The 27,037-nt window shown below is 35.7% G+C and overlaps 1 protein-coding gene across 4 annotated transcripts in view; it reads right to left on the bottom strand.

Moving 5' to 3' along the window:
• The window catches only part of LOC131168363 (uncharacterized), a 68,145-nt gene extending 51,144 nt beyond the window's left edge, over positions 1-17,001 (bottom strand). Inside the window, exons 1-2 of one of the 4 annotated variants that reach the window (XM_058127732.1) lie at positions 16,849-17,001; positions 15,701-15,931 (exon numbers count right to left, since the gene is read on the bottom strand). In XM_058127732.1, the coding sequence (XP_057983715.1) occupies positions 15,701-15,829 (129 nt within the window). In that variant the 5' untranslated portion in view covers positions 15,830-15,931; positions 16,849-17,001. Of the gene's footprint in view, positions 1-15,700; positions 15,932-16,333 lie in introns of all 4 variants that reach the window. The other 3 variants (XM_058127731.1, XM_058127729.1, XM_058127728.1) reach the window with 3 other exon arrangements.
• Between the last annotated feature and the right edge of the window lie 10,036 nt (positions 17,002-27,037).

The raw sequence follows: 27,037 nt of genomic DNA on the forward strand, positions 1-27,037 counted from the left end.
CCAACAAAACCAAGTACATGCATCCTAATGTCCTAAATCTACACCTGAAATATGTATGTCAAATAGGCAGCCTGGTTATCATCTGTCAGTCTGTCATACTCCCTCAGCTAATAAAAACTCAACTCCAAGTGTGTATCCACAAATATGACTACAAAAGCTCAGGAGCACTCCTATTAACATCATCCCCAATAAGCTATTTACCATCTGAAGCAGAAAGACCTCTCAACTGAACATCGAACACCACCTTGAGAAGAATCCACAAACTATTTATCTGGAATAGCCTCAACTAGGCTGAGTAATGAGAGCAGCCTGCGGAACTGCAGAACGTGCATGTAATAGACAATGGGGGAGGCTCAAAGATACCTTAGTAAGGTGTCCAGTCCTATATATTGAAAATAGGGCTAATGGTCATATTGTCAGGCAAATCAAGCAAATATATATTAGCTCCATAAGGATGCAGAAAGGGCAAACGGTGTGTGCACGCAGCTTCTTAAGAGAATTTCACCGGTAGCATTCAAGTCTAATACACACCATGAAACTATTGCTCATAATAAATTCTATAGCCCTACAGGGTAAATCAGCAACAACAAAAAAAAGAGCAGCCCAATGCACAAAGCTCCCATGTATGCAGCGTCCAGGGAAGGGGCAGACGTTATGGGTCTATAGTACGCAGCCTTACTTTGCATTTTTGCAAGAGGCTGTTTCCACGCATCGAATCCTTGACCTCCAGGCCACACAGCAACAACTCTATCGTTGTGCCAAGGCTCCCTTTCAAGGTCACACTGCAAGTCAGCAGTAAGTTTAATTAACACTTAGTCCTAGAATGCAACTACCGAATGTGATGAACAAAAGACTAAATAGGCTCAGAAATATAAGCACATGGATGAAGGGGCAAGATCAATGGTGTATGGGATTATAACCGAATATACACTCAAAAATACTCTTGCCCATGGACCTATTCATAAAGTTGTTAAAGGCAAACTCAACAGTAGGTAGCATTAAATACCAATCGCCCTGCTTTTCTCCCACCTCACATCTAAGAACATCTCCTAAAAAACACCCTTAGTACAACCATGAGTTTGAAGATCACTAGAAGAAAAAAAACATCAAATTAGTGTCACACATATTCCAAAGCATAGTTCAAAAGTAACTAACAAACTTGAAGTCCTTATGACTAGCAATGGAACTCAGCAAGCTGTGCAATTTGAGCACCACCCTAAAGAACAACTTCGCTATATGTGATGCATTGGAAGTCTAACCACAGGAGATAATGTGCCATTTTGGAAAGTTGAACAACTATAAAAAAATAAAAAAAAAAGGAAGCATGTCCCTACATGTTTTACAAATCAATGCTCCAAGGAATGTATGCCAAAGGAAGAACGGTGTAAAGACTACTGTTCTGTTTCCTAGATTTAGCTAGTTGACAAGTGCAACATGAATTGTAAACAAACCAACATGCAATACCCAAATTAGGACATTCCTAAAAGAACTGCACATGCACAGGTAGCCCCTCATGGAAGAGAAAGTCTACAAACCCTCTACAATCACCCTCACCTTCTAAAGAGATGAGCCCTCATCCTTAATGCCCTCAAAGTTGATAACTTCAACACTCATGACATAACAAATGACTACAACTTATCCACCACCAATGACTACCTTACTCTCAACAGCATAACAATGTTAAAGAATAAAGGTACACTCAGTAAGGAACACTACTAAATGAGCAGGCTTAGCACTCAACTTTTTCAATGAGCTCAACATAAAGCAAAGAAAGGTGGTCAAAAAAAAGTATGAACCCTAAGGTAAAAGATAGTATCTCTAATTTTGGAGGTATGTCACCACAGCATAAAATTCTTCATCATGTGTGTTGCATTTCTATTTAGCCTCTTCGAATATCTAACAGAAAAATTCTACAGTGTCCCTTACTCAAAATTCCACCTATACCTTCTCCAGAGACCTGGCAAACAATATCAAAAAACTCTACTAAAGTTTAGGTTAGTTCATCTTCTATTATCTATTTAAAAGCTCTAGCAGGTCCAATGAAACCCTTATTTTCTTAAGGCAATTGGGGATAGGAGCCAAAATAGAGCTGGAATTCCTAATGGATCACCAATAGGAAGTATCTAATACATGGAAGCTACGAACTTCAAAAATTGTCCTGCACTCAATCCGCTTCCAAGCATGTTTAATCTTATCAAGATCAACTCGTATACCTCCACAAAAACCACAAAACCAAGAAAGATGTATATTAGACTGGAGAAAGCTTCACTTCTGGAGTGACAAAACTTAGCTTCCTCAAAGTGACATACACCCAAAGAAGATGTACCACGTTTCCCTCCCTAGTTTTACGTCAGAACAGAATATTCTTGGGATAGAATACGAGGAATTTCCCTATGAATGGTTGCCAAACATGGGATATAACCCACATAAAGGTGCTAGGAGCATTAGAGAATCCAAAGGGCCTGACCAACCACACAAATAAACCATATCAGGTCTCTAATGCAATTTTCCACTCATCACCTAGTCTAGTTCTAATTTGGGAGTATCCATAATGCAAATCAATCTTGGCGTACTAGCTAAAATATATTAAACATGTTCCTGAGTACAGGTATGAAACCTATACTTCATGGTGATCTTATTGATTGCTCGACTAGCAAGCACATTTTCCGAGATCCATATTTCTTATGTGGCATTAATTTAGGAAGATCTAAGAAGCCCTCTGGCATAGTGAATTACAGAATCTAGATACCTAAAATATAATCCCGTGTTTGGTTTAGAAGCAAATTATTAGTAGGTTCTTGGGAAGGTGGCATTCCCATGTTTGGTTTATTCTTGGGAAAAACAATAAAATAACTCTGTTTTCCCAAAATATCCTCAAGTTGAACAAGCGAGGCTTCACAATATAAGAAATGCTCGTACATATGATAACTAGCACAAAATTCAACAAATAAAACAAAATATTAAAAAATTAATCAGCTCATTAAAAACACAATGCAAAAAACAACAATTAAAATAGGAGGAAGCCAATGAGGGAGAAGTAATCGCAATTTTTTTCGATAAGGAACTTTTATTAGCTGGGCATCAGTGGGATGCCAATCCAAGGTACAAAAAGTCAACTACTCCGAAGAGTGTGTCACACATTATGATCATTCACAATTTGCCCACTGAGCCAGCTGGAAACATCAGCAACCCACTGCTATTTGCATAGGTGAAGCACAGAAGTTGAATCTGTGAAGGCTCTCTTATTTCTTTCTTTCCAAGCACACCAAAATATGGTGAAAGGAATGAGATTCACAGCCCTTCTCTTCTCCTTGGTGGCTCTAACGAATTTCCAAGCCCAAAGCTCCCCTCCCACAGAATTTGCAGTAACTCACTGATGTCCAGTCAAGGATAGAGCCATGTTCCACAGATTTTTTGTCCAAGGGCAGTGGAGAAGGAAGAGGTTGACTAACTGGAACTAAATATGTTACAAGCATGTGATGGTATTTCCGATTTTTCAAATATAACTAGGGCCTTTTTGTCAGTTCATGCCTTTTTTTATGATTCTTCCGATGGGTGCAAGGATACCCACCAATTTAAATAGGAAAGGATGCCAGCATGTGGAATTGTGGGAATATATATCATTCTTGAGAATGGGATTCCCAGTTATACAACATGAACCAAACATGGGAACACTCGAGAATCAATGAGGACACCTGGAAATTGTTGGTTGATTTGGCAAACCAAACGCCACATTACAAATCAAAAGGACTAAGTTTATGGCCTCACAAAAATGCTCTCTAGAAGTTTCCAACCTACCTACCTATTCAATTCACCATTACCTTGTAACTAGAGGGACACTAAACAGAAGTGGTCCTTTTTACCCTACTCCAACGGGTTGGTTGAAGCACATAAACTGCAAATTCACCCATCCCAAACACAGCCCGAAGCATTTTCCTTAATCTGAATGGTTCTGGAAGAATCAGCCCCCCTCCTACCCTGTTAAATGATCCATACACGGGCAATGGTGAAAAGAGAGTGAGAGAGAACCATCCTTTCCATCTTTACAGGTGTGTCTAGTCAACTACTTTTTCAAATGCAAACATACTTACAACTAAGAAAATAAGAATTCAAGTACTGTAGGGAGATCAGCGTTACTATATGCACACTAACCAATGGCAACAAGGAACCTCTCATCTAAAAACTAAACAAGATGATGCACAACAACCTAAATCCATTGGATTCTTAAGCTGAACTATGTAGGTGGATTACACAATAGGTATACATAGAATAGAACTACAACAATAAGTTTCAAGATTTTAGGTTCGAAAATTGACAATATAAGGCACCAACAACAGAAAATAAGAAGATAAGAGATTTTGATAAATAGAAATAAGAAAAAGATAGAGAAAAATATGTGTGTGAAAGAGAATCCTACTCTACAAAGGTTTGTTTCACATCCACACTCAACTTAGAAAAGGTCCACACTCAACTAAGAAATCAAAATAACCATCAAGAGAGAATCCCACCCACTCCACAGGGATTCATTCGTCGTCCATACCCAACAATTAGAAGAGTTCAACATTCAACCATGAAACCAAAATAACCATCCACTCAATTCTGTGATACATAAAATACCATAGTGCAACAATTGTAAATGACAAGTGCAGATCTTCAAAAATTGCTCAAGACTGTCATAACTAGCAAGGACACATCCCACCTAAATGAAGAGCATTTAAACCATTGACAGGTTAGCTGTAGAATAGAAAGAATCTTAACTCAACCTGATGAGAAACCTCGTATTACAAAAATCTTAGACAAGTAGCAACTTGTCAAAAATAAACATCAAGAAGCCAAGCATATGCTAATCCGAAGACCAACTACAAAACAACTATCAGCCCATAGTAATCATGTGGTGGCAGCACTGGATGGAGATGCTCTTTAAGTTGCACATCTGACTAAACAATTTTCAAGTGTAATGAAAATCTCAGAGCATTAATCATAGCTGAAGTATATTGCCAAATAAAAATTAGTTGAAACTTAAGAATATTCATTTACTAGTCAACACCCACCAAAAGGTCCCTTGCACACTAACACTAATTACTGGAAGCAACCCTGCCGAGGGTGTGCTCATGGTCTTAAATTTCCACGAAATTGTCAAAATTTCCATTGAAATTTCCAATTTCCGTCACCCTCAAAATCGAATTGGTAGTCGATTTCTATCTTGCATAATTACTGTTGAAATCTCAATAAATCATCTGAAAGTTATCTAAATCTCAAAATTTTAGTGAAATTTGTTGAAAATTTAGCTATAGAATGAAACTTCCTCATAATTCAAATGAGAAATGCAGGAGTGAAGTGAAATTTCTCTCTTAATTTATTTTATTATTTTTTGTTCGTAAAAAAAGATTATTACAGCGGCGTTTGAAATTATATGAAGAAATATATTACAACAACATTTTATTTAACCATTCATGTCTAAATTATCATTATTTGTATAATAAATTTTATTTAAATGATTTATGAGTTTCATTTGTATTAATTGAAAAATATGTTTAATGCACATTATCAAGAAAATATGTTTGATACACATTATATTACAACTTTTCAACCTCATACACAATATAGATATTTAACTTGTAACATACTAGTCCTAAAACTAACAATATTATGTCTATTAACCATTTCTAAAATTTCATAAAAGAATTCCATGTTTTACTATTGATTTCAATTATTTTTTCAAATCAAAATCAAAATTGACATCGAAATCAAAATTTCCGTCAAAATTTCCATACTTTTGGAGCTTTGAAATTTGAATTGAAATTGAAATTTAAGACCTTGGGTGTGCTATTAAAGAGGCAAGAAGCTTTGAATATGAGGATTTGTAAGTTACATCAAAAGCTTTTGGCAAACCATGTGAATTGAGTGATGAGGAAATAAGCTTTTCCACAAAGGAACTATAGGATGATTACAAAAGAATTTTGAAGACACAAAGGTGAACTGCTCCATGATCTTTAACTGGCAACAAGGCACCATGGCCAAATGGAATAACAACGGTTTTTCTTCAACAAAATAGGATAGTGGTGAGGTAAGACACTTTGATAGTGTTAAGAGAATCCTCCACTAACATGAAGCTTCCCTCGGGCATTAATGAAAAACATAATATGAAGGGTTTTAGATCAATTAGCCCAATAATGTGCATATACAAGTTGATTTCCGAAGCGCCTACCACAAGGTTGAAAGAAAAATGAAATACAATGGTGTCTCCTCCTCAAAATTCCCGTGGAACTCAAATCCATGATGCCCTGCTTGTTGTCAATGAATTGACGCATGAATGAAGAATCTTGAAACAGAAAAAGCATGTGATCATTTCCATAGAGGTCCTTCTCATAGAACTTGGGGAGAATAGGGTTTGTGGCTCATTTGGGAGGGTTTGGAGGAAAAGGATCGAATTGAAACATGAATGAAGAAGCTTAAAATGGAAAAAGCATGTGATCATGTCTGTAGAAGTTCTTCTCACAGAACTTGGGGAGAATGGGGTTTGGCTCATTCGGGAGGGTTTGGAGGAAAAGGATCTCTCTTTGCTTCTCCAATCTTAAATACTCAATTCTTGTTAATGGTTGTCCTGCAACTTATTTTCCTCTTCCTCAGTTTTTGAGGGCCTCACTCATAGTTTCAAATATGTGGCAATGGATCTCCTCATGAATGATACAATAGGTTTTTATGCAGCAGTTTGTGAACAAATCCTCATTCGTACATCAGGAAATGACGACAAGTGCCCATTTTTGAGTGGATCTTGCAATGGAAGTTGGGCAACAACCAATTACCTTCCTTAACCTCCTTTTTGGAGCCAAAATCTTTTTTTTTTGGGGGGGGGGGGGGGGGGGGGGGGGAGAATTTCAAAATCCAATTATTGATGAGTTTGAAAGAAAATTGTCTGGGTGGAAATCTTAATATGTCTCTAGTGGAGTGCCAAGTCTGCCAATCATTTCATTTACCATTTTCTTATCTCAAAGACACGTATACGAAGCTAGAAGGTATTCAAAATAGATTACAAGACTTGGGGGAGATTATAAATTCCATCTTGTTAAGAGGGGTGGTCAAAGGGAGTAGTGTGTTAAAGATGATGAACAAAAGAGGGAAAGAAAAGAGGGGGGGGGAAGAAGGTGAAATGAGTATGGGAGAGAGAAACATGTGAGGGAAGATATAGAAAGAGGAGGAAGATATAATAAGCCCAACCCACAATTACACACAAAACAAAAAATTCAATTCATAATTCCACTCTACTTTAGGATGCATTAAAACTAGGTTCTCATAGGACTTTCATGACTTGGATCTGAAGCAAAAGGCCTTAGGGCCCATAAGGTTGAAGTTTTCACATACAAGTTTCTATATCCAGCAATAAAGGATGCAGAAATTTTTCAAATATTAAAAAATTAATAATAAAAATAAATAAATAAATAAACACCACACTTTATTAGTCATTCTTACAAAACCGTTTTTAGGATTGCATCCTTAAAACACCCTTGTTCTTAGTGTCCTATGAGTTCAGATAAAATCAAAAACTTACAACATTTTCCCCTCCCACTAGTCATGTTCCACCTTTCTCCTCTTCCTACACAGTCACCAACCCCCAAGCACTACAACCCTCATCTCCATCACCAGTAGGCACCATCATCAGCTAGCACGTCCAAATGTCAAATGCCCATTTCGCAGCAAATAAAAGAAGATGAAGGGGAAGACATCAGTGTTCCTAGTTTATCCAAAGTTGTTCTTTGTTTTTATTTTCAAAAAATTAAAATCAAATTTAATTAGCAAGGCCCATACTTGAATACAATAATATGCATAATGCAACTTATTGCTTTTCAAAAAACGAATCTGAATACAAGCTTTGGACCTTTAATCACGCGGACACTAAATAAATATTCTAAAAATACTCCACAAACATTTTGTTAACAGTTAATTATGTCTTTTAGTAGTATTATTATTGTGTTAGTATGTTGATTAGTGAGAGTTAGTAAGGGTTTTATTGTCATTAGAATGTATTTGATTTGTATTATAAATAGAGGGAGAGACCTATCTTCAAGTTAGGTCATTCATTTAATCAAAATCTCGACATGGCATCAGAGCATGATCCAACCTAAACCATATCATACTCAGTTGTCGCCAGAAAACACATTACTGCCGCTGCCCTTCTCAGATCCACCTCCACCCTTCATTATTTCACAAAACCAACCATATAACCAAAAACAGAACCCTCTGAAGCCTACCCCCACAAAACCCCATCACCAGAAACAACCCCAAATGCCACCACGCACCAGCCAATAGACAACAGTGCCAACCCCACGCGCTGGCGTGTGAGAGAGCTTCCAGCCACCTTTTTTTTTTTTTTTTTTTTAACTCTGCCATCTTCTGATTCTTTCTATGGACAATATTATCAAGTTGTTGGGCATGTTTTTTGCTCAAAGATCCAACTTTTTTCAACCATGCACTCGTGGTAATCCGTTAGTTTTTGTTCGGTGTTTGTAAAGGCTTCTTTGTGAGTTTCTTGGAGCAGTGGTAGTGTTCGTAAGAGTTAAGTTGTGAGGTCGTGGAAGTGCTATATCAATTGGTAAATCCTTCACCTTGTCTATGGTTGTGTCGGTGCTTCAAATAATTTGTGATTGTCCCGATTATTTTTTATTGTTCTTCTTGTTGACATTGGTGTGGCTGCAAGTTTGTGTGTGTTGGGATGGAGTCTATGAATCCCAAAAACATGTTTCCTCCATCCCTGCCACAGATAATGACTTAAAAGTTGGAGTGAGAGAATTATGTTTAATAGTCTAAAGCTATTCGAGTTTATTTAGCAGAATTAGGAAAATCTGACCACTTGCTCCAATATGGAGAAAAGAAAAGAAGTGTGGATTCAAGAAGATGCCTTGATTGTTTCCCTTTTGTGGAATTCGATTGAGCCATAGATTACATGAATGTACTTGCATCTAGATACGTGCAAGGAGATTTGAGATTATGCTAAGGTTTTATACTCTAGTAACATTACACATATGTATGATTTATCCCAAAAGTACTTAAAATTACAACAAGGAGATAGGAGAATTGCAGATTATGTAGGAAAGATGAAGCGTATTCATGAGGAGCTTAATGCCATGCAACCTATATCCATCGTCGTTCATGAGATGCAGAAGCTAAGGGAGCAGATGACAATTTTTCAGGTTGTAGCGGGCATGAGACCCGAGTTTGAGGCAGTTCGGTCCCAAATACTTAGTCAGTTAGAGTTACCATCATTTGACAATGTTTATTCTCATGTCCTTTGTGCTTCCTTTAGCACACATTCTCCTGCTCTTGCATCTGGCTCTGAGAGGACAGCCTTTGCTACACATGGGGATTCTAGTTCTTTACCAAACAACAGCAGAAGTCATTGAGGTGGTTTAAGTGGTCGCGATGGTAGAGATGGACGAGGTAGAGGCACTCTTCGCAAGTGCACTCATTGTGGACAAAACAATCATACTATTGAGCGGTGTTGGGATCTCCACGATAGACCTTCACATGTTGCCAATGCAACTAGACTTCACACCTTTGGGGGCAGCCAATGCAACCACCACCGACTCCACACCTTTGGGGCCAAGTGGGGGGCAACGTGTATCCATGCCAAAGGAAGGGTATTCCAAGTTCCATGAGTATCAAGCGTCACAACAAGCTTCTCTTCCTACTACATCTCTTGCCCAAACCGGTAATCCTATAGTATGCCCATCATCAGTACTTCTAGTCCTAGTCATTGGGTTATTGACTCCACAGCCATTGATCACATCACAGGTATACCTAATTTCTTCTCTACTCTTCAATGTCCTGCAAATTTACCTTACGTTACTCTTGTTGATGGATCCACCACTGCAGTCAAGGGAATGGGAACTATAGATCCCACTTCTTCTATTTCTCTTCCTTCGGTTTGTATATTCCAAAGTTTCCTTTCAATCTTATATTCGTTAGCAAGATTACTGAATCATGAAGTGTTCAGTAACATTCTTCCCTGATTCTATGGTTATTCAAGATTTGAAGATGAGGAAGACAATTGGCGAAGGGCATGAAGCTGGTGGACTTTATCATTTTGAGCCACTATCTCCTTCTACCACCTGCACTATCGCTGCCACACCTCTCCAAATTCATTGTCGTCTTGGTCATCCTTACTAGAAAAGTTAAAATGTCTCATTCCTGAATTGAGTTATGTGTCTAGTCTTGATTGTGAGTCTTGCCAATTAGGAAAGCACCATTGTGTCCCTTTTGCTTCCCAAATCAATAAACGGGCTACAAGCCCTTTCATGTTAGTACATTATGATGTTTGGGGTCCTAGTAGAGTTGTGTCCAAGTTGGGTTTCCAAAACTTCGTAACCATTGTGGATGATTATTTAAGAATGACTTGGTCATATTTAATAAAAGATTGTTCTGAGTTAATTCATATATTTTTGTGCCTTTTGTTCTAAAATATAGACTCAATTTGGTTTGCTAGAATACTTCGAAGTTATAATGCTAAAGAATATTTCAGTTCACAATTCACTACTTATATGACTCATTTTAGCATTGTCCATCAATCATCCTATGCTCATACCCCTCAACAAAATGGGGTTGAAGAGAGGAAAAATAGGCATATCCTTGAAATCTCTCACACCTTACTTCATCAAATGCATGTACCTAAAGTGTTTTGGAGTGACGTTGTACTTACTACTTGCTATATGATCAACAGGATGACATCCTTTGTTCTTAGAGATAAAGTTCCCTACTCTCTTTCCTAATTCATCTTTATTCTCTCTCCCTCCTCATATATTCAAGTGTGTGTCCTTTGTTCATCGACCAACTCCTAGGGTGGATAAGTTGGATCCTCATGCTATAAAATGTGTTTTTTTGGGCTACTCATATACTCAAAAGGGATATCGTTGTTAGAATCATACACTACATCACTTCTTTGTTTCTACAGATGTTACTTTCTTTTGAGTCTACACCTTACTATACCTAGTCCCTGAGTGCTTCTAAGCTCAATGAGTCTCTTTCTTTGCCAAATCTTCCATTCTACTTTATTATCCTTGCCCAACCAACCATCTGAGTCTCCATGTAGTTTGAATCCTTCTCAACATCTCGATCATCCTAATTTGCAAGCGTATTCACGACGGCAACTCCAAGGAAGAGAGTCCCCTCTAGCTTCTACTACCACACCTTTGGTTTCCTCATTTGATGATCATATTTCCCATGATGTTGATCCTCCCATTGCTGTTCAGAAAGATAAACAAACATGTACCCAACATCCCATTTCCAACTATGCTTGTTATGATTTCTTGTCACCCCCTTATTATTGTTTTTTTACTGCTCTATCATCTAGTGCCCTTCATAAATCTGTTTCAGAAGCCTTAGCCCACTCTTGGTGGAGGAATGCTATGGTTGAAGAGACGAATGTTTTACAAGAAGGTAATTTATGGTTTAAAACAGCCTCTCAGAGCATGATTTAGTCATTTCAATGTTGTAGTACTTGAGTTTGGTCTTAGATGATGTGCAGTGGATCATTATGTGTTTTATCATCATACTTCATGGGGTAAGATCCTTCTTGTTATTTATGTGGATGAAATTGTTATTACAAGTGATGATGGTAAAGTCATCCAGAGTCTCAAATTTTTCCTACAAACTAAGTTTCAAACCAAATATTGGGACCGTTGAAATGCTTATTGGGTATAAAAGTATCTAGATCTTGTATGGGAACTATTTTGTCACAGAGGAAGTATGTACTTGACCTATTGGATGAAACTAGATTGTTGGGATCCAAACCGATTATACACCCAAAAATCCTAACAGCAAGTTCGTGTCGGATATGGACGATTTGCTGCCTAATCCTGGACAATATCGAAGACTCGTTGGAAAGTTGAATTATCTAATAGTCACTCGGCCGAATATATCTTTTGCAACAAGTTTTTTGAGTCAATTTCTAGATTTTGAAAGGACAAGTCATTGGGATGCAATAATTCGCATCTTGTGATATTTCAAAGGTGCACCTAGGAGAGGTCTTTTACATCGTGATCAGGGTCACACCTATATTCATGGATATACAGATACAAATTGGGCCAAGTCGCCTTTCTGACCGGAGATCCACAACTAAGCATTGTATCTTGGTTGGTGGTAATTTTGTTTCTTGGAAGAGTAAGAAAAAAACTGTGGTGGCCAGGTAAAGTGATGAATCAAAATATAGAGCTATGGCTCATACTAGTGAATTTGTCTGGTTGAAGAACATGTTGGAAGAATTGGGTTTTTCGCATCCTCGACCTATGAAGTTGATATGAGATAATCAAGCTCCTCTTCATATTGCCTGCAACCCGGCACTTCATAAGCAAACAAAAAACATTGAAGTTGATTGCTACTTTGTTTGATATAAACTTGTGCAGAAGCTCATAACTAGCGCTTATGTAAAGTCTAATATGCAGCTTGCTGATTTGTTTACCAAAGCTTTAGGGGTGCTCATGTTAAATTTATTTGTAACAAGCTAAGAGTATATGACATTTATGCTCCAGCTTGAGGGGGAGCATTAGAGATTATTTATGTCTTTTAGTATTATTATTAAGGATGTTAGTATTTTAAGTAGTGAGAGTTATTAGGGGTATTATTGTCATTATAATGTATTTGATTTGTATTATAAATAGAGGGAGAGACCTATCTTTATGCCTGGTCATTCATTTAATCAAAATATCAACACATTTTGCGTAAAATACCTATGCATATAAAAAATAAAATATTGGAATAAGTAAAACTACAACAATTTAATAATATTGCATCTTCTATCATTCTTCCAAAGTTAGCGAAAATTCACCCTCAAATTCTAACATGTAAAAGGAAGAAATTTAGCCTCAAATTCAAAGCTTTCTCATCTATTTCTCTATCACTTTCTTTGTCAACCTCTCTTGTGCAGAATCAAAAATCCATTTGGTTCAACAAAGCACTTTTGGGGAAATGAAATTTATAAAAAAAAAATTATAAAAAAAAAAAAAAAACACTTCTATGGAAATGACTAGCAATTTATATGGGAGAGGCATGCTCTTTAGAGGAAGGCCGTTGTTGCTAAGTCTAGAGGAAGAAGCGAATAAGGCAGCTTCCTAACTTAAGCAAAGGTAGTTGTTGGGTGAACCTTTGGAAATACGTTGCTAATTGAAGGAAAGATTTTAGTGATTTGCTAAGACTTGAGGTCCATTTTCTTCAAAAACAATACTTGGAGTGAAGAAGGTTTGCTATCAAATTCCTACATTTTCTTCAGCAGCTCACAAAAAGTCTTTGGTGGGGAAATATTTCCTTTGGAGATGGTCAAGCAAATTGTACTAGTGTTTAGTTAAAGAATGTTCATTAGAGCTAGGGGAAGATATTTAGTCTGTCTAGAAGTTGTACGAAGTTGTATAGGTAGGGGAGCAAATGACCAAGATAGAAAGAAGTAAAGTGCTAATGTGAAAGGTTACCTTGTCAAGCATTTTCTTTTATTTTTTGATCCGTTAAAGAGAGATTTAGACCATACTCAAAGGGAAATGTTGAAATGATGAGTTAAAGAGAGACTTACAACCATATTCAACAAGGAATATTAAAAAATGGGAGGATTCATGTCCTTGGAAGATATTCGGAAGCCAAGATTCCTCTTTTTCACTAGACACATCAAAATGCATGTTTAGTATAGACAATTTGCAAAGGAGGGGCTTCACCATGCTGGACTGTTGTTTCTCGTGCAAAGAGGAAGGGAAATCTGTTAATAACCATTTTTTCCCTGCATGTTAGCTAGGAGCCCTAAGGAAGGCATATTTCATCTTGGCAATTGATTTGTCTTGTTCTAATTTGGTAAGGAAAGCATTTCTTGCATGACAATGAGGTGAAGAAAGGAGCTTGAAATTGCATTCGACGTGGGATTGTTAGGTGTCTTTGGAGGGATAGGAATCTGAGTTTCTGATAATGAAAAATTTCCTGTACAAACCATAAAGGATAGCTTAATCAAAACTCTTCATTTTAGGGAAACCTGTTTTTTTATGTTTTCAAAATGGCTTGGATCTTGTAAATTTTGTTGATAGTTCATACTTAAATTGTTTAGACTTAAGTTATTTGCTTGTGAAATGTAATACCTTTTGTAATTTAAGATAACCTTCTCAGCATCTTCTTTAATGATATTACTTCCATTACCAAACAAGAAAATCATAACAGAAACAATAAAATGCAAGAAACAGTTTGGGACATTTCAGCATATTTCGATTTAGATTTTTTTTCCTCCTTGAAATTTCATAAAAACTCAAATAGTTCTATAGTGCATTCCATTTAAGTACTCTCTTCAACAGAAGCAGACTTCCTTTTTTTCTGAGATGTAAATTTTGCATCAAGGGGCACCAAAGGGGGGGCCAATGCAATGTACAGAGGGAAAAACTGAACAAAGTAAACCCAAAACTGAGTCCAATAAACAGATCTGGGGAAAATCTTCACATATTCCAGCGAAAGAGAGTAGAAACAAAGAATTCTTCAATTTATGGGCGTGCATATCCTGTCCCCCAACAGCTGTTCAATTTCTCTACCTCGAAATGCACCAGAAGAGGCAGAGTAGAATCAATTCCAAATAGTTTTCATTAATCTGCTGCTGCCCTTCACTGTCCAGTGCACTGGAGCAGATATTGAACTGTATTTGCCATCACCCACCTAATTCCAAACCACTACAAAAAACCCCTTGCTCTTGGTACAGTGAAGTAAAATGTGGGTTGCAGTTTCTCCATCCTCTTCACACATAGCAAAGCTGCTGACAATCGATAATACCTCTTTTCCTAAGATTCTCCCCTGTAAGAATAGTCTCTCATGCAGCTTCCAAAGTGAAAAAGAAATGAGAATAAAACTGCTATGTTAGGAACTTCGGGTCTCCAGATGGCCTTTCGAGGACAACCGTTGTGACCTCTTGATCCGATCAAATCATATCGACTTTATTAAGAATCTGCCATTCTTGTTCCCTAACCACCTATAACGTGGTCTGAATCCTGACCTTTTGGAGAGGATTAACAAATTAATCACTGCTTTCCCTTCCCAATAATTGAAATATCTTCTGAAATGCAAGTTCCAGGTTGTATCTGCTTGAGCAGGGACAGCAACACCTGCAGCAGCTCTTACAGCTGCTAGCTTGAACAACGTAGGAAAAGTGTCCTTTTAAGACTTCATTTCTACATCAAACATCAAGAAAAAAACTAAATCCATTTCTGTTACCCATCATAAAGCAAATGAACTGGCGCCTACTTCTCCTTTTATGATCCATCAAATGTCCCTGCAGTCCTCAAATAAGCTTAAATTCGGACGATGCTGTTATATTCAGTTTCATTGTTTTCCAATTTACACCTCATTGCTTTCGGCTCCTTTAGCACCTTCTATATGAAATTTCCCTACTTCCGCCAAAATAAGAACAGTGTAGTTATACCAAACTCTATGAAAGCTAGATTCATTTCAATTATTTCCCTTTTATGTGAAGTTCAAATCCCATCCATAGGTGACTGAATTTACACACCAAACAAAAATACAAAGGGATAGGAAAAGGGGAGGACGCATGAGGGAGAGATGCAAAACTATAGTTCAATAACCAAAAGAATTCTTCCACAAAAATGACTAACAGAAATTTAAAAATAAAAAATAAAAAACAAAAAAAAAATCCTCATTCTTCTACATGTATCATAACAGAGCAAACCAAAAATAGTACCCGGCGTGAAATTTCCACTGCAGTCTCAGCATGATCTTCTGGGGCAGTTACTTCCTCTAAATGCCTTTCAAAAGTTTCTTCATCATCTTCAGGTAATGGTGAGGCATTTAAGTCCATAGTTGCAATCATTCAGCAGCACCAAACAACATTCGCTGGCATAAAACTTCTCAAATGCCCATGCAACTCTTTCTTCAGTACCATCCACCACCCCACTTATAATGGCATCATCACCTATAAAATTAATAAAAGAAATAGTCAATTAACTTGAGCGCCTGACAGAACAAAACATCAAAACCATCGCAAGATCAATGACAATAGCAAGAATCTCTTTTTCTTTCTTCCGCAGCAGTCCGGGCAACTTAAAATTCCAGACTAAGAAAAAAAAAATTGATAGACGACCACTCTAAAAAGATTAAAGACGATGAAAGAGTCGAGGTAAATTCATCAATCACACATTGACATGCAGTTACTTAAATTCGAACTTCCCCAATGTCAGGTTAGCAGAAACGAGACCTAAACCGTCAATCATTACATGCAGTGGCGTCTATACACGTGTGCAAATAGTTCACAGCACATCTAACAGCGCCAAACAAAATAATCAATGACCGAAACCCTAAACGATAAAATTCATACGCAATCACCAGCTTCAGTTTTCCGAAGGGTTCCAATCAGCGAATTAGGCCACGACAAACGCGAGAAGACGCGAACGCAACCAAAGAGAGCGCAACATAAACAGAAAATCGCAACCAGCCACCAATACCCGACAAGGAAACAATCCGAGAGCGCAGCAGAGAGAAGCTCACTTTTAAAGCGTGCGCCGGAGGCCGTACAGGATCAAACGAACAAAACTGCTCTATTCTCCGACGGGATGCCAGGGCCGGAACCCTAGAAGAATTAAATTCGAGCGAGGCTTTCTTCTCTCTGCTATCGCCAGTGAAAGTGATGCTCAAAACCCTAGAGAGAGAGAGAGAGGTTGGCTGGTCTAGAGAGGTTCGTGAAATTTTAGAAAAGAATCCATGTAGGGGAGGGAGACAAGCGAGCCGAACTTGGAACGATTTGGGGAGGCAAGAACGGGGAAAATAGAAAATCTTATTTGCAATAAATAAAACAAAACAAACACAGATGAATGAATCCGGGGAGAAAAGTACTGGAATTGGGTTGGCCAATGGCGAGTCGAGCGGCCGTGGGCGGTGGCTACGAGGGCTTCTTTGGGGAAGCGGGTCGATGTCTGGGTGCGGGGACGGCCAGACGTGGGCTGGACTTACAAATATGAGACTCACCATGCACTTCATATGTGACACATAAGAATTACTATGCCGGGTTCAATATAATAATTGTCACGAGATTTTAGTTATGTTCGGAGCGCCCGGTACTTCATACTATATTGACATTAACTGGCACACTTAATTAAATCAATGTCACACACTCAAATTCGTTGGTAAAAACAAATTATACTTACAAATAAGTGGTTAAATACATGTCAAGATGTCGACTTACGATATTATCTTTTATGTTTGTTTGAGCTCTCGATACGTCAACATTGCAAGCATTTTGCCACTGACATTATACGCTACCCACGAGTCAACACTTTGTGCCAAACATGATTTTTCCTTAACCAAGGCTTATCCCACGTCCCAACAACACTGTGTCAATAAATCACTTGACATAATTAACCATTAAACCATGTCGATCAAAACCACCCACCGCAAGCAACCCTATCAAGAACCACGTTTCCAACCATGTTCATCCTTTAGCCATGTCAAATTGGCAATTTAACATCTATATGCTCCCCCTTTAGCAAGATAGATTAACCAACCATCCAGTATCAAGACAACTCATGACAAGTCATCTTAAGCTACTGTTCTGGCACATGAGTTGCCCATGACGTGCACTTTGGCAATATCAAGTTACTCGGGGGTTTGAGAGTAACCAAACATAAGAATCTTGATGAGCTTTTAAATAACATAACCAGTTTATTCTTGACATGTGTGTAATCATTATGTCCAGAATAATTATAATTTAAACATAATAACCTATTAAAAATATGCACTCAATTAAATACGTATCCTAAAAATTTCAACAATCGTAAATTTAAAAAATTCAACATTTAAATAATTAACTAGCCGAAATAATTAACGACAACTATTATATTAAAATATAATAATCATATTGCATCCATTTTATTAATAAATAGCACATGCAAGTGGCTTTTAAGTGATAGTTATTTTATTTACCTATGATAAACATATCATCTTTCAAAATATAATGAATAACTATATTTATAGATCAACATATGAAATTAATATAAGGTTGGCAATTCGAAGAAAAATATTGTTTTAGGGTAGTTATGTTGCTTATGGGGTACTTTGGAATATGTATAGGTAGTTATAGGGACATTTTAGGTATTTAAAGAAACCACTCCAAGAAAGAGGGAATTCCATTTTTATCAAAAGAGATTTATTATTTTATACAAGTTCTAAACTTTGGGAAAAAATAGCAAGTAATAGAAAATTTTATCTTTATCAATTTTCAATTGTCATTGCAATAAAATTGTTATTGAAATTTAAAAATACAATAATTATAATTATTTTTTTTATTTTTTATTGTGTCATTTTTAATTATATTATTTTAATATTTTTAAAAACAATTATAATTCAAGAACAAAAATGAACATATATTTCACATTAGGTTTTTAATTTATTTTAATCTTGAAAACATTGAGTAATCATGTTGTTAGCTTTCATTTTTAGGTTCAATTTCTAATTCTAAGGCTTTCTTTTATGATTTTAGTTTTCATTATTTTTTTATGCGAAACTCCTTAGATTTCAAATTTACTTGAATTTAGAAAGAATTGGACATTCAAAATTTTGAAAACAATAGACAATTAGCAATATTCTTTATCTCATTGATTATTGACAATACTAACCCTTAATTCACATCACATTTGAAGTGATAAGAAATCATTGGTCAAGACATTAATATGATGATTGAGACCATCCAATATTTTTCTCATCTTAAAATAACTTCATTCATTAAAAACCTTAATAATTTTTACCATTTTGATTTAACCCATAGTTTTATTGGTTTTTTTTCTTTTTATGATTGTCAAGTTTTATGAATAAAACAGCATAAATTCATACTATAATGCATCATTATTTGTTTAAATATATTACAATTTAAGCACCGAAGGAAGGGGGTTCCAAGAAGGCTCGATGCACAAAGCTCCCATATATACAGGGCCCAGGAAGGGGCGAATCACAATGCCTCTATAATATGCAATCATACTGTATATTTTTGCAAGAGATTGTTTACACGTCTCAAACCCATGACCTCAAAGTCACACGACAACAACTTTTAAAAGTTTTAAATATTAAAAAAAAAATTGAGAACATATAAATGAAATGTGGATGCATATTAGAGAAGCATCCAAGAGTGTTGATGTTATGGATGCAAAAGCTTACAATATAGTCATCGTTAATTTATATACATTTTTAAAGAAACTGATAATGATTTGTCAAATTATATTTATATTTAATTTGATATTTGTAAAAGCTATTCTTGAAATTTTAAAAAAGGAAAAAATTAATATATATATATATATATATATATATATATATCAATGAGAGAAATTCTTATTGAGATTTCTAAAAAAAATAAAATAAATTTAGTATTAAGTTATTATGTAGTAGTATGTATAAATATAATAATATGTATGCGCGCGCGACACACACACACACACACACACATATATATATATATATATATGTTTAGATTGATGTGTGAACATAATATGTTGTTGCACGTTAAACATGTATAAAATAACTTTAAAACTTTTAAAAGTTTTAAATATTAAAAAAAAATTTGAGAACATATAAATGAAATGTGGATGCATATCGGAGAAGCATCCAAGAGTGTTGATGTTATGGATGCAAAAGCTTACAATATAGTCATCGTTAATTTATATACATTTTAAAGAAACTGATAATGATTTGTCATATTATATTTATATTTAATTTGATATTTGTAAAAGCTATTCTTGAAATTTTAAAAAAGGAAAAAATTTATATATATATATATATATATATATATCAATGAGAGAAATTCTTATTGAGATTTCTAAAAAAAATAAAATAAATTTAGTATTAAGTTATTATGTAGTAGTATGTATAAATATAATAATATGTATGCGCGCACGACACACACACACACACACACACACACACACATATATATATATATATATATATATATATATGTTTAGATTGATGTGTGAACATAATATGTTGTTGCACATTAAACATGTATAAAATAACTTTAAAACAATATAAGTATTGTTTTGTAAACTAGTTTGTTTTTCAATTTTTTTTTACAAGTCAAGTGATACTTGATTTATTCATATGCTAACAATGTATAAAGGGACTCCTTGGTAGAATTTAATATTTTTGTATATATATATATATATATATCACTAAATACTTATTTAAATATTTAAGATTGTCATTCACTAAGTAACATCCTTTTAGAGACTATTTTTCTTTTACTTTGTAAAGACCCATAAATTATAATAATTAAATAATAGAGAAGAAGGAGAGATTTAAAGGGGCAAAACAGGGTTCGTCGATGAAGGCCCTGATTTCATCGACGAACTCCCTGTAGGATTCGTGGACGAAGTTCAGTGTTCGTCGACAAAGAGATACCGAGGGGGAGTGTTTCAGACTCATTGGTTCGTCGAATAAATCCTTATCTTCATTAACGAATTCCCTTCTTCACTTCCTCGATGAAGTCACGTGTTTCGTCGACGAAGTCACATGTCAAATTGTTTATAAATATGCGAAAAATCAGATTTTGGTGAGAAAACCTTTATTTCACTATTTCTCTCTCTAGAATTTTATCTGCTCTGACTTCTCTCTACAAATCCGGCCCCATTTCTCCTCGATTCGACCATCAGAAGTTACTACGTTGATTCTAGGGAGATTCTCTACAACTTAACTGGAGCAGAATTTCAATTTGAGAAGTTTGAGCACCATCCCAAAATCAAGGTAGATTATTTAAGGGTTATTTGGTTTGTAAATTTTTCTGAACCCATATTTAGTAGTAGATGTTGTTATACTGGTGTTTGGAATGATTATTGTGGGTGTTGTGAATTCAAGATTTTGGGGCTTTTACTGCAAGCAAGTTAGGGGAACTAGTGGGTGTTCCTAAGAATTTAGGTAAGATGATGAATAGTTTATAATTTAGGTAATGTAGGTATGGAAATTATTATGAGAATTTAATTATTTGACAGGGAAATATATATATATATATATATATATATTTTTTTTGTGTGTGTGTGTGTGTGTGTGTATAATTTAAGGATTATGGAATTATGAACGTGGTGAGCGTGAGTTAGAATTAGTAGACGAGCCTATTTTGTTAGGTAAGGGAAATATGTTATGCTAGTAATTTTTGGAAATGTTATCAGAAAGTATGTGTGTTACAGGGAAAAATTCTCCAGGATATAAACTACTTTTATTATCGGGAAAATCCAAATTTCAGTAAATGAGTTTAATATTTATTTAATTGTGTGGCATGAGTAATTAGCAGATTCAGTATGAAATTTATTCGGTTTACAGATATCATGTTTTACAGAATATATATATATATATATATATATATATATATATATGTAGACATATATTTTTATAGTTTACATTCAGATATATATTTTACAGTACTTTCAGATATACTATGATATTCAGATTACATAACCATGACATTCAGTTATTTAGTTATTCACATTTTACAGATTATTCAAATTATACATCATATTCAAATCAGTTATTACAATGTTATGGTTATTTCAGATATATCAAAATCATGGTAAAACAACAAGATAATATATATATATATATATATAAAATAGTATTATACAGTATTAGATCCTAATGAATCAGATTAGTTATCAGCAGAGCATGGTACCATAGCTATTTCAGATCAGAGTGCAACCACATATCTCAAATAGTGTGTGGATTTCCGTCAACCGTGCCTATGAAGGGATTGTAGGCTCTCCAGAAGTTTGGGTTGAGGAGGCTGGTTTGACGAGGTGGATATCAGTACCGTGCCTTAAAGGGATTGCAGTTGGGCGGTCTGATGATTGGTAGAGTTTCAGTTGACTTACCTAGTAGGCCAACCAGTGTTAAGTCCTACCTACAGGCCGCACAACCCTATCATGAGGGGTTAAATCACGACTTACAATTTTCCAGGGTAAATATCATAGTTATTGATATGTATACCGATTTATAGATTTACAAATTAATAGCAGATATATTATAATACTAGAAGTATGAATAAAAAGAAAACTCAGATATTACAGTTGTATTTTAAACTATATAGTTGTGAGTTGTACTATATATTGTTTTACCAGCTAACTTAGTTTCAAAAAAATATAAGTATATTATTTATGTGAACTCAGTTGCCACACATTGGTAATAGCATATTTTGTCTTACTTAGCGTTGTCTCATCCCCGTGATTTAACATTTTTCAGGTGACCCAACTAGACAAGCAGATCAGGCTCGCAGGTAGAGAGGTCGTCTATACTACCCTGCATGTAGGGTAAGTGTTATCAAGGAGTTATATTTTTTGAGTAGCATTCGGGAGTTTTTGGGTAGAAGATGCTAGGATGATGTGTAATTATGTATGTATGTTTTGGAAAATACTAGATTCTGGTATTGTAAACATGGACGAATGATTTTATGTTTTCCGTTGCATACATATGTTACTTTGTGATCCGGATTTTCCTCAGTGCCCTCCTAGGGCTTGAGATGTTATAGCAGATAATGTATGTAACGACCTCAAAATTTTCATCATTTTTTTTTTCGTTTTTAAAACACATACGTACTACTCTAATCTCCGGCTATGTAATCTCACACCTCAAAAGGCACTGGGGGTATTCCAGTATACAATAATCATACCTACGCAGCAGAAACATAAGTCATATAACCATAAATACCGAACAATACCAAAACTTAGTATTTCCAACACATAGTCATATAATACATCTCTCTCCAATGTCATCTACCCAAAATACCATACTCTGTACAAACTCAGCCTATAATCAGGGTAACCAAGAAATCTCTATCCATGAGCCTAATCTGCTAGCCTCGCTGGCTCACCTGAAAAATGTTAGATTAATAGGGTGAGTCGACGCTCAGTAAGTGAAAATATGCTATTACTAGTGTGTGGCGACTAAGTTATATATATACTTTAAATAACATCTGAGCTGTAATAAATGATAGATCTGTAAAGCATACCTTACATTTTTCGCAGTTTAAAACATAACTGTATCATCTGAGTTTTCTACTTTTCATATTGCTAATATCATACTATATTTATCAAATACTATAAAACTGTATACATATACATAACTGTGCTTTATCCCTGGAACTCTGTATGTCATGATTTGATCCCTCATGATAGGGTTGTGCGGCCTGTAGGCGGGAATTAACCTGGTCGACCCTCCAGGTGAGTCACTATACTCTACACTACCTCAGCCCGGCCAAACTGCATCCACTCCTAGGCTTGGAACTGGTTGCTACCTTGTCGAACTAGCCCCCTCAACCCAGAAAACTGGGGAGCTGCATCCTCTTCGAGCACAGTTTGACGGTACCCACACACTATCTGAGATATGTGGTTGCACTCTATCTGTATTAGCAACGGTACCGTGCTTTATATATATATAGATACTCTTTTACTATTTTCATCATGTTTCCAAAATAACAATAATACTATAATTATGTACTGTAAATACTGTAATATTTGAATAACCGTAGCATCTTGATGCTATACTGTATAATCTGTCTATATCATCCATCTATATAATTTGTCCATATATTCTGAGTGTTATATCATTTAGGAAGACATGGCTTTCTGTAAATACTATACATACTAATCTGAAAAAACATTCGTATACATACATACACACACACACACACACACACATATATATATATATATATATAACTCTCTACAAAACTATCTGAATAAAAGCTGTATATGGACATATATCTATCTGTATAATATTTGTGAATATTTGGTTATATTTGTATATTCTGTATAACTACATATACTGGAAATATTGTATAAAGTTCTACGTCTAATATTATCTACTCAGGCCACACATACTTTAAAAACACATATTCAGTAAAAACTACATAATAACTGGTATACATGCAAGTTTGTAAAATTTCTATCAATATATTCAAATCTCCTAGCATAACATATTTCCCTTACTTAGTTTCTGAAAAGCCTTCACTTAACTCTGGCCCTACATCCGCAAGGTTCTCCACTCAACACCCTGAAAACGACATCCCTCAGAACAAAACATTAGTATTTTTCTGTATACCACATTTCCTATAACTGCAGGGAAAGCATATTCTAAATAAAACATTTTACCCTGAATTTTGGATGAATTTCAAACCACTTTCACCAACGATCTGCTCCGGTAGACTTGCAGAGAACTTCCCCAAGAGCGTCGTGGTGGCTTCAGATCATCGATCCAATGAGAAACGGAGCCAAAATCGAAGAGAGAAGGAGAGGGGTGCATTTTAGAGAGAGAGAGAGAGAGGAAGATTTACGCTAAATTCTGCAAATTAACCTGGGTTTTCATTATTTATAGCCCCGGATTCGTTGTCGAGACACGTCATTTCATCGACGAGTCCTTTAAGAAGTTTGACGACGAACCTTCTCTCCTCGTCGATGAATTTCAGACCTCCATAAACCCCCTTTCAGTATCTTCTCGTCGACGAAACCTATCCTCGTCGACGAGCTCCTCTTGTATCCTTGTCGACGAATCCCTTATGTTCGTCGACGAGAACCCTTCTAATTCTTTAGGTTAATACATTCTCCCCTCCTTATTAAATTTCGTCCTCAAAATTTACTATCTGTATCATTATTTATCATCTTATATAGGCAAATGGTCTACTTACTTTATTACTTACCCTCACTTATGACGGAGGAATACCGTGGTTACAATATAAGTTCTATAAGATTACATATATAAAACTAAAAGACCACCTACTAACTAATTCAATACATGTACCTGCAAAAGAAACTTTATCTAATTACTTATACTTTACTTGCTATCACTAACCTCTTGGAACAACTGCGGGTATCTCTGTCTGATCTGCTCCTCGAGTTCCCAAGAAGCTTCCTCTATAGCGTGATTTTTCCACAAAACCTTTACTAACAGAATTTCTTTTGTGCGCAGTGTCTGTGTTTTTCTATCCAAGATCTGTACCGGTACTTCTTCATAAGCCAACGAATCCTTAAGTTCTATCTCTACATAACTGATGATGTGAGTCGGGTATGGAACATATTTTCTCAACATGGCAACATGGAATACGTCGTGTATTCTAAATAGAACTGTTGGCAAAGTTAGCCTATAGGCAATTGGCTTTACTTTCTATAGTATCTTAAAAGGACCAATATACCTAGGGCTCAATTTGCCCTTCTTTCCAAATCTCATAATTCCTTTCAGAGGAGCCACCTTCAAGAATACCTGGTTTCCTACTTCAAATTCTAATTCCCTATGGCGAGTGTCTACATAGCTTTTCTACCGACTCTGCGCAGTATTGATTCTTTTTTTATTTAGTCGGACCTTGTCACAAGCCTGCTATACTATCTCTGGACCCAAAACTCGCCTTTCGCCTACCTCGTCCCAGAAAAGAGGAGAATGACACCTTCTACTATACAGTGTGTAACATCCTCAAAATTCTCCCCATTTTTTTTATAATAACAAATTACTCCAATATTTGAATATAATGAGCACCCCTATGCAGCGGAAATATAAATCACATAACTACGTATACATATATACATATACAATACTAGAATTCAGTATTTTCAACCATAGCTACATAATACCTCTCTCTCTCCAATGTCAACTACCCAAAAATACAAAACCCTACACAAAACTTACCCTATAACTAGGGTGACCAAGTGATCTCTATCCGCGAGCCTGATCTGCTCGCCTAACTGGCTCACTTGAAAAATGTTAAAGTACTGGGGTGAGTCGACACTCAGTAAGTGGAAATATGCTATTACTAGTGTGTGGAGACCGAGTTATAAAATTATAATATTAATAGTATGTAAAACTGCATGATCTGGCAAATCTATAAAAACACATGTATAATAGCTTAAAACATTTGTATCATCTGAGCTTTTTATCATTCATACTGCTATAACATACTACATATGACAAAAACTGTAAAATTGTATACATATATATAACTGTGTTATTTCCCTAGGACTCTATATGTCATGATTTAACCCTTCATGACAGGGTTGTGCAGCCCATAGGCGGACTTAATCTGGTCGGCCCTCCAGATAAGTCACTATACTCTACACTACCTCAGCTCGACCAAACTACATACTCTCCTAGGCGCGGGACTGGATGCTACCTCGTCAAACCGGCCCCCTCAACCCAGCGAACTGGGGAGCTGCATACTCTTCGAGCACGGTGGACGGTACCCACACACTATCTGAGATATGTGGTTGCACTCTATCTGTATTAGCAACGGTACCATGCTCTGTAAATTGTATCTGTCTGTAATATTTCCACAGGGATATGATATTATCTAAGTACATTTATATATATATCTTTGTTGTTTTCATCATGTTTCCATAATACCCATAACGCTATAATACTATACTGTAAATACTGTAATATTTGAGTAACTGTAGCATCTTAATGCTATAACTGTATAATCTATCTTTATAAACTGTCTGTATAATCTGTCTATATAAACTGTGCGTTATGGCATTTAGGAAAACATAACATTTTGTAAATACTATAATATACTGAACTGAATAAAATCTATACAAATATGTCCGTTAAAATATCTGTGAATTTCTGTATATATATATATATATATATATATATATATATTATATAACATGATATGCTGAAACACTGTATAAATTCTACATCAGGTAAATATCTACTCAGGCCACACAAACATTAGAACTCTTATTCTGTAAAAACTGTATAATAAACTAGTATATATATATATATATGTCTATGAAATCTCTATTAACATTCTTAAAACTCCTAAAATAGCATATTTCCCTTACCTTATCTCTGAAAAGTCCCTATTGTACTCTAACCTTATACCCGCAAGGTTCCTAACTCAACATCCTGAAAACAATATCCCCCGGAACAAAACATCAGTATTTTCTCACCCACAACATTTCTTGTAACTGAGGGAAAGACAAATACCAAATAAAATGTCTTACCCTGAGATTGGAACGAAATCCAAACCAACTCCACCAACAATCAGCTCCAGTAGACTAGTAGAGAA

Source organism: Malania oleifera, chromosome 11, assembly GCF_029873635.1.
Source record: "Malania oleifera isolate guangnan ecotype guangnan chromosome 11, ASM2987363v1, whole genome shotgun sequence".
Taxonomy (NCBI): domain Eukaryota; kingdom Viridiplantae; phylum Streptophyta; class Magnoliopsida; order Santalales; family Ximeniaceae; genus Malania; species Malania oleifera.